Consider the following 9,533-nt stretch of genomic DNA (forward strand, 5'->3'; position numbering starts at 1 on the left):
TGAGGAAACTGAGTTAAACAGGGTGAAGTGACATGCCCAGGGTCACACAGCTAGGAAGTGTCTGAGGCCAGATTTGAACTCAGGTCTTCTTGACTCCAGACTTGGTGCTCTATCCACTGAACCATCCAGCTGATATGATAAGTAAGTAAAAGACAGGCAAGCAATAGGATAAATGGCGTCAGAGGAGGAAGGGTTTTTACCAGATGGAGGAGGCACCAGAGAAGGCTTAATGAAAAAGGAGGTGGCCCTTAAATTGAACTCTAAAGGATGGCCATGAATTGACTGACCAGGAATAAAAGGAGAGAATTGCCAGATGCGGGAGTTGGATATAAGGAATTCTGAGGTTCCTTCCAGCTCTGGCACTCTCTGATTCTATATTTCCGGGAACTGCTGAGTGGGTGGAAAACTTGAACCAACTGAAAGGACCAGGGACCAGGCAGAAAGACACAGCAGGAAGGGGAGCAGTCAGTGACTCACTGTGCCCCAAGGGGCAGAGCTCTCGGACAGAGATGGGGTAGAGAGGGGGTGGGGGTGGGGGAGCCAAGGGGGATGAACAAAGCATCCAGTCTGCAGAAGTGCCAGTCTGCAGAAGGCCCTTGTAGCTCCTCCACCATAGGGTCATGAGACCCTTAGCTTGAAAGCTGGAAGGGACCATAAATCCTGGACTTGCTGTATGACCTTGAACAAGATATTCTCTTCCTCTAGGCTTCCATCCCTTCTGCATTTTGTGAAATGAGTCCTGGACTCACATAGCTCCTTAGACCACAAGGGGTTGGACATCGAGTCCATCCCCTGCAAAGATCCCAGACATAAATGAATAACCCATCCTTCCTTCCCTCTCTCAGGCCTGGAGAATGAATAAAATTATATCTGAGTCCCTTGGAAAGAAAAGACGTCACCTAGATTGCAGAGCTAATTTTGGCGGTTACGGAGAGCTGCAGTCTTGCTCCTCAGCTCTCCCAACAGGCTGATGGACTTTTTCATTTCAGGAAAGGTGAAGTCCAGTGTTGGGAGGGACGGAAGGGAAAGGGAGGAGGAGGAGTAAGATGTAAGTCAATCCACTTTTCTGGGGATACTATTGTTTTGCCCTCTTTTCTAATGCCTCCTCTCCCCCTCTGAAAGGAAGCGCGAGCTTTTGAACATGGGATTTCTGCCCTCACTCTGTTTGTTGAGGGTGGAGGGAATGGACACAGCTAGGGAGGGGCCAGAAATGTTGGTTGATCCTTGGAGAGAAGCAGGGCAGAGCTCATGGTCCCACTCTCTTTCTGTTCTCTAAGGACAGTTGGACTCTAAAGCACAGGAAGCTAGGATAGTCCCACTTCAGGGGCTCCCTCTCCCTCTCCTAGGGTATCAGAGCATCTGTAAGGAGGGAAGAGAGGGGTTTGTGGTAGATAATCTCTAAGGTTTCAACCGACATGAATGAATAAATGAATGAATGAATGAATAAGAAAGAACTTATTAAGCACTTACTATGTACCAGACCTTGAACTAAGCTCTGGGGGAACTAATATAAAAAAGACATTCCCTGCCTCAAAGAGCTTACATTCCAATAGGAGGAGACAACACATGGAGGAGAGCGATGGCTAGAGAGAGTTGCTTTTGCCTCAAAGTTGCAGTGATGATCAGTGAAGTCACAGAACTAGAGACAGATTAGATCGGTGATTTCTTTGACATAAGGACCTCGAGGATGAGGAGACTGTCTCTACCAATGTAACCTGGAGTCTCCTCTTCAATGTCTTAGATTGCAGCTTAAGGTACTTGCCCAGGGTTATACAGCCAAAATGTGTCAGTGGCCAGAGTTGAGCCTGGGTTTTCCTGAATCTTAAGGTTGTGTCTGACACACCACAATACTGAATAGGAGTCACTCAATAGACCCTTGGCAGAAATAATGGTAGTGTTAATTTGCTTCCTGTGACCAATGCAAGGGGTGGAAATAGAGGAGGAGGATGAAGCATGATCCAGCGGTCTGGAGCTTGTTAGATTGAGCTGGTGTTTACTTCTCAGGACCACGCAGCCCCAGGAGGTTGTGCCAACAGCAGAAGCACCAAGAGGCAGGGTGGCATGGCAAGAAAATAGCCATGGTGAGGCATGGTTAGGGTCAGAGGAATCTAAATGGATTCTAGGACTCCATCTCTTCCCAAGGCCTTCCCCCATCCTTGGGATGGGCCAACGGTAGGAGGTCAAGGGCAAGGGTGGAAAGGACCAGCTCTGTTCCTGCAGGTTACAGAACAGTGGGAGCATCATCACCATTGCGCTCTGGAGGCAGAATGGAAAAGTTCTTGCCTTTGGAGTCTTTCCATTTTCCATCCTCTTACCATTTCTTCCCCCTACAAGATATTTGGGGCTTCCTGGGGTCCTAAAAACTCTAGCTATCCCAGGTAACTAAAATGCTAAATTCTTGATCATTTGACTTTAAAGAGGGTGGTAGAGGGATTAGGATTTACAGAACTAAATCCCTAGAGGTGCAATTAGGGTAGGGCGGAGGCCAATATGTTGATACTGGGGAATAAATCTATAGGCAGCCTCTTGTTCTCCTGATGCCTAGGGCTAGCCTTGCCCCTGGGGAGAACCCCTCAACACTTCTCTCTCTTTACTATGTATCGCTGGCTAAGGGCTGCCCTCAGGCAGAAACTCTTTGTTACTTGGGGAAAGGGGTAGGAAGGTTAGGAATCCTGGCATCCTCTGAGCATAAGCCTCATTTTCAGACTCACTGGCCACTGAAACCCTCAGGCAGGCAGGTCGGCAGTCAAACAGTTGCTTGGTTGGTCAGTCACTCAGACAGTTAGTCAAACAGCTCTGCCACTTACTAGATATGTGTCCTTCTCTGGGTCATCGATTACTCATCTTTCACTTGGAAGTGACCATCTTCACATTGGCTGTTTAGTGGAATTGTGTGAAAAGAGCTTTATAAAATGCCATGGAAAGGTAAACTGCTATTACCATTAGGATAATTCCTGGTGAAATGAAGGGGTAGGATTAGATGGTCTCTATAAAATATGGGAGAGGTAGTCTCTGTAGAACTGGGAGACAGAAATGGGAGAGAACCTTAAAGCACGGAATGTCAGAGCTGAGAGGACTAGGACACAGAGGATGGAGGCAGGGATCCATAACAGCTGATACCAGAGATTTGGGTAATCGAGAATGGGGCTCCAAGGAACGCCCTCTTAAATAGATCCAGTTTGAATGAAAAGGCTTAGAGAACTTTCCCCTCATGACTTGAGAGGCCTGGTAGAGACACCCTTTTATCCCTATTAAATTGTTATCTCTGTGCCAATCAATTAATCTACAAGCATCTATCAACCACCTGTTTGTTATGTAGCATTTGTTCCTAGGGATACAAAGGCAACAAACAGCCCCTGCCCTCAGGGAGCTTCTATGCGACAGAAATCCTGTCTAAGTCCTTACTTTTCAAAGGGTACTTTTACTTCTCTCTCCTAGTACCCAGAAATCAGAGCAAAACAGACCAGATGAGCAGGTGACCAGGGAGGGAAAGTAGTTTCTCTGAGATTACTCTAAATAACAGGAGAGATTTAGGGAGAGAAGAAAGTTATCTCCTTTTGCTTTACCTGCATAGAAAAAAGATGCATCTTTCAAGGTGCTTCCTTCTAACTGTAAAGTCAACCATGGGGCTGTCAAGGTGGGGCCAAGAAGAAAGAAAACATGAAGGGTTGAAATCCAGTTATCATGCCCTGTCTCAGATCAGAGAAACTGGTTTCTTGCTCTCATCCCTGCCCAACTATTGACCAACCTTCTCATTAGCCCTGTGGTAGAGGGGAGTCAAAGAATCTGGGTTCAAATCCAACCTGACACTTATTACATATGTGATCTTGGAAATGTCATTTATCTTTTTCTTAGCCTCATTTTCCTCATCTTTAACAATGAAAGTGTTGGACTGGGTGGCTTCTGAGGTCTCTTAAAGCTCTAGAAGTTAAAGAGAAGAGTTAAACTAGATATTAGGAACAACTTCCTCAGGAGAGCTATCCAAAAGTGAAAGGGGCAGCCTAGAGAGTTGGTGGGTTCCCCATCCCTAGAGGTCTTTAAGCAGAAGGCTGGATGACCACTTGCCAATGATGCCACATAGAGGATTATGGGCTGGGTTCGTTGATCTATGTGTGCCTTCCAACTCTGAGATTATGTAATTGTGTGTGTCTGTGTGTGTGTCTGTGTGTGTGTCTGTATCTGTGTCTGTGTGTGCTGGGGCAGTTGAGATGGGCAGAAAGCAGAAGAAAACGGGTCCTAACTCCGTAACTGGTGTCACTGGAACCCTAGATAAGCAATTCACTATTCTAGACCTGAGATTCCAGGAGACAACACCCTATGATGGGAGCTTTGAGGGCAAAGGCAGACATAGGATACAAGGGTCCCAGATCCCAGGTCTCACCAAGAAGAAGTAGCATCATATAATAGAAAGGATACTGAACTGGTACCAAGTCAGGAGACCGAGGTTCCCATTTTAACTCTGATGCTAACTTGCCAGATAATTTTAGGTTCTCTGGCTCTCGGTTTCTCCATCTTTAAATTGAATAGTTGTACTACATGACAGCTAAGATCTCTTCCAGTTCCAACATTCTGTGTACCAACATTCTATGTTCTAAGGTCTCTCCCAGCTCTGACAACTCATGTACTAAGTTCTCTTTCACTTACAATATTTCATGTTCTAAGATCCCTCCAAGTTCTGACATTCTCAGTTCTAATGTCCTCGATGTTTTAACAACCTATATTCTAAGGTTTCTCCCAGCTCTGACATTCTTCATTTTAATGTCTCTGATGTTCTAACAATCTGGGTTCTGGTCTCTAAGGGTTCTAAGGTCTTTCCTAGTTCCCTTCCAAGCTCCGATATTCCAAGTTCTAAGGTCTCTTGCAGTGATGATATCACATATTCTAAGATCCCTCCAAGCTCTGACATTTTAAATTCTAAGATCTGTCTCAGCTGTGACATCCCATGTTCAAGACCCTTCCAAGCTCTGACATTCCAAGTTCTAAAGTCTCTTGTAGCTGTGATATCCCATGTTCTAAGATCCCTCCAAGCTCTTATATCTTTGGTTCTAATGTTCCCAATGTTCTCAGGTTCCTTCCCAGATCTGATATTGAGAAGCCTGAGATACACGCTTCCCTCTCTCCATCTGTCCCTTGGATGTAAAGGACCTCTCTTCTTGTCATACTTCCACTTTTCTCTGTTTTCTGCCAAGGAGCAGGATGGGTTTAAGGGATTGACAGAGAGAAAGCTATTGGTTAACAGAGGAGATCATTTGTCACATATGTATTACATTACTCTGTGTCTTTTTTCCCCAGGATTGAAGCTGATTGTAGCCTTTGGAGGTGACCTCTGCTGACTGCCATCTTTGGCCCTCTCCCACTTGGCTGGCCTCTCCAGCCAGTATGGACATCACCAGCTTTCCCTCTCCAGTGTCTGCATCCTTAGAACCGGAGAATGCCTCCCTCACCTGGCCAGGAGACCCTTTGATGGGGAACCTGTCCACATCCCCAGCCAGTGCAGGACTAGATGTAAGTGGTGTTCTGATCCCTCTGGTATACCTGGCAGTGTGTGTGGTGGGCCTTCTGGGCAATTCATTGGTGATCTACGTGGTACTTCGGCACACGGTGAGTCCATCAGTGACCAACGTCTACATTCTCAACCTGGCCCTGGCTGATGAACTCTTCATGCTGGGCCTGCCCTTCCTGGCTGCACAGAATGCCCTCTCCTACTGGCCCTTTGGCTCCCTGATGTGTCGCCTGGTCATGGCTGTTGACAGTATCAACCAATTTACCAGCATCTTCTGCCTGACTGTCATGAGTGTGGACCGCTATCTGGCTGTGGTACACCCAACCAGGTCATCCCGCTGGCGCACGGCCCCCGTGGCCCGGGCAGTGAGTGCTGCTGTATGGGTGGCCTCAGCAGTCGTGGTGCTGCCCGTGGTGGTTTTCTCAGGAGTCCCACGTGGCATGAACACCTGCCATATCCAGTGGCCTGAGCCAGCTGCAGCCTGGCAGACAGGCTTTATCGTCTACACAGCAGCTCTGGGGTTCTTTGGGCCACTGCTGGTGATTTGCCTCTGCTACCTGCTCATTGTGGTCAAGGTACGCTCGGCCAGTCGACGGGTCCAGGTGACTTCATCCAAGCGGCGGAGGTCTGAGAGGCGGGTCACCCGCATGGTGGTGGTTGTGGTGGCCCTTTTTGTGCTGTGCTGGTTGCCCTTCTATGTGCTGAACATTGTCAACGTGGTCTGTCCCCTACCTGAGGAACCCTCTCTCTTCGGCGTCTACTTCCTGGTGGTCGTGCTGCCCTACGCCAACAGCTGTGCCAACCCCATCATCTACGGTTTCCTCTCCTACCGCTTCAAGCAGGGCTTCCGAAGGGTCTTGCTTCGGCCCTCCAGGAAGGTCCGAAATCAGGAGCCACCCACTGGGCCCCCTGAGAAGACAGAGGAGGAAGAGGAAGAAGAGGAGGATGATGAAAGAGAAGCCAGAAAGGAGATGAATGGGCGGGTCAGTCAGATCAGCCAACCAGGCAATGGTGGGCAGGAGCAACCACCCTGCAGACCCTGTGGCAGTGAACACAAACCTCTCCCAGAGGAGCTAACTGGTGGGGAGAAATCCAATACTTCAAAGACGAGCTATTTGTAATCAATGGAACATGATAGGGCAGAAGAAAGGGAGAGGAACTGGAGACGGGGTGAGAGGGAAGGGTTTTGGGATGCCACTGAGTAGGTAGTGGGGACCCTAGGCATCCCTAAAACCCACATTGGGGAAGGGACTAGGTGATGAGGTCAGTGCTGAGGGAAAAGACATGGGGGTAGTGGAAGGAAGGAGATAGAATCTTGTATGCCCATGGCCAAGACACTTAACTTCTGTAACCCTCAGTTTCCTCATCCTCAAAATAAGAAGTTTGGACAAAATGATAGTTAAAAGCCCTTCCAAATTCAGACTGATTTTCTTATGGCCCTAAAAGGGATCAGGAAAGTCAGCTCAGGCTGGCTGAGATAAGCGACCACGGGCTCTTTCCCAAGGAGCTGTCCCTAAAGTGTCTTGGGGAGAGGGGAGATCTGGGATGTAACAGTTCCTGGATGATGATCCTTTTCTTCCGCAGATGTGAGTAGGCCACATCTGGAGTATTGTATTCAGTCTTGGGTGTCCCATTTTAAGAAAAACATTGACCAGTGGTGCTGTGTCCAAAAGATGATGGTCAAAATGGTGAGGGTACTGAACACCATATTCTATGAGAGCTGATTGAAGGAAGTGGGTCTAAACCTCAGCTTTGCCACTGCTTAACTTTGTGACCTTAGTTAAGTCACTAAATTTCTCTGGGATTCAGTTTCCTCATCTGTAAAATGAGTAGCATGGATTGAATGACCTCTGAAGTCTTTTCCAGTCCTTAAACTGTGATTCTATGATGCTGTTGCTTTACCTCTGGGACTCAATTTCTTTATCTGTTAAAAAAAAAAAAGAGGGGGTTAGATTAAATGATCTCGGGAGCATTCAGCTCTAAATCTGATGAAAGTTTTCTTCAAATACCTGAAGAGCTGTTGTGTGGGAGAAGTGGCAGATCTGTCCTGCCTGGACCAGAGAGCAGAACTAGAAGCATGGGGCTGAGGGTTGGCAAGAGGCAGATCTCAGCTCTACAGAAGAAGCTTCCTAACAATTAGAGCTGTCCATGGGGGATAGGCTGCCTCAAGAAGACCCCTTCCTCCTCATTGGAGGTCTTCCAGCAGAGGCCAGATGGCCCCTTATTGGGGAGGTTGTGAAGGGATTTCTGCTCAGGTATGAGTTGGATCAGGCGGCCACTGAGGTCCCTGCCAACTCTAACATTTTTTGACCCTTGAACCAACATCCCTACCACTCCCTAGCTGAAAGTGAGTTTTTGCCCATATCTCCTTGGTGGGGAAGGGAAAGTCCTCATGCTATTTATTTACCAGCTGAATGATCTTGGGCAAATCATTTCATCTCTCTGGTCATCAGTTCACTCAATTGTCAAATGGAATAGTTGGACTAGATGCCCTCTAAGGACCCTTCCAAGTCGAAAGTCAATGATCCAATGGACCTCTTCCATATTTCCTTGTCCTATCTCCTCCCCCGCTCCAATCCCCCCAGTTCCTTGGGCTTTTAAATCCAGCCAGTGTTTAATCAGTAGAAACACCTGGGATGGAGATAAGAAGAAAGGCTAGTTTCATTGGCTGATCCATGCTGATGTTTTTAGTGGATTCTGTTGGTCTGGCAAGTGGGAAGGATGCATTCTCATCTTTTCACTTTTCATTCTTATCTCAGCTTTGGGGTGACTCCACTGGGGAGCCTCCTTTGTAGTCTTGGGCAGCTTGGCTTATAGAGAGTGAGGCTGGGGAGAGAAGCTAGGGGAGAAGGGAGTTTGGAGGGAAAAGGCAGCTGCCAGAGCATGAGAACTAGCCTGGGATAAGAGGGCACCATGGAGGGAGGTCATGGAGCGGAACAGGCAGATCTTCAGAAGGTCAACCTGTGGAGCCGAAGGGTCCAGGGGCTCTGGTCACACCTATACAAGGGTTTATATGTTCTAGAAGGGAATTGTAGAACAGAGTAGTGAAAGAGCTCAGGGTTCTAATACTGGCCCTGCCACTCCGTAGCTATGGGACCCTTGCCAAATAAAATCAACCTTCCTGGTCTTCAGATTCTTCATCTGTAAAATGGGAGTGATTTATGCCTTCCCTGCCTACCTCACAGGGCTGCTGTGAGGGCCCAATAGGGTTATAGATGAGAAATCACTCTAAAATCTCAAGTGTGATACAATGCTTCAGACTTGGAGGGCATTTAATAAATGTTTGTTGGATGAAACCTGAGGGATAATTATTATTACATACAGACCTCATTTATTTTTCTCTATCACTCTCCCAGTTGGCTGGACAAATGTCACAATTCCCTCGTCTCCCCACTCTGTTAGGGAGGGAGTGACAGTGAAGCTAGGATGCTCCTCCCGGAATCCCCATGCTTCTCTGGCTACTCCTGAAAGAGGAAATAACACATGATTGGGGGTGAGGTGGGGTGAGGAAAGGGCAAAGGTCTGAATTCTGGGGGTGGCAAGGAAGCAAGGATCAGGGGAGGGAACCATCCCTGGAGGAAATACAAAGGCGGTCTTCTGCCACTTACTATAAGTTACGTCCTCCCTCTGTATTTCAATTTCCCCATTTGTAAAATGAGGGAGTTGGACTTAGTGACCTCGAAGGTCCCTTCTAGTTTTAAAGTCTTAAGATCCTCAGACTTGGATAGGCATCTGTGGGGAAATGAAGGAAGAAGGGCATATTGTGAAGAATGGGGGACGCAGGGGGATGCCTTTTGAATTGGGAGGGGCACAGGAAGAGACCTGTTTGGCATATGTGCCCTGTGGTCCAGGGGCCCGAGACTGGGACTGGGCAGAGGGCAGTGAGGGGAGGGGGCTTGAGAAGACCGTAGAGTCCTTCCTCTCTGTCTGCTCCGTCTTCTTGGCTCTCCCCTCCCCACTCTTGCAGTAGGCTTACCTTGAACTTTCTCTGAAAAGGCTGTTGCTAGGCAACAATGGTCCATAGCATTAA

General features: G+C 47.8%; 1 protein-coding gene across 1 annotated transcript; it reads left to right on the forward strand.

Annotated features, from left to right (window-relative positions):
* Positions 1-906: 906 nt before the first annotated feature.
* On the forward strand, positions 907-6,692 carry SSTR3 (somatostatin receptor 3). Its single transcript, XM_027874300.1, has 2 exons — positions 907-994; positions 5,293-6,692. The coding sequence occupies exon 2, from the start codon at positions 5,380-5,382 to the stop codon at positions 6,622-6,624; it is 1,245 nt and encodes a 414-aa protein (XP_027730101.1). The 5' UTR covers positions 907-994; positions 5,293-5,379; the 3' UTR covers positions 6,625-6,692.
* Positions 6,693-9,533: the final 2,841 nt, after the last annotated feature.

This window comes from Vombatus ursinus, unplaced genomic scaffold, assembly GCF_900497805.2.
Source record: "Vombatus ursinus unplaced genomic scaffold, bare-nosed wombat genome assembly UNPS02003292.1, whole genome shotgun sequence".
Classification (NCBI taxonomy): domain Eukaryota; kingdom Metazoa; phylum Chordata; class Mammalia; order Diprotodontia; family Vombatidae; genus Vombatus; species Vombatus ursinus.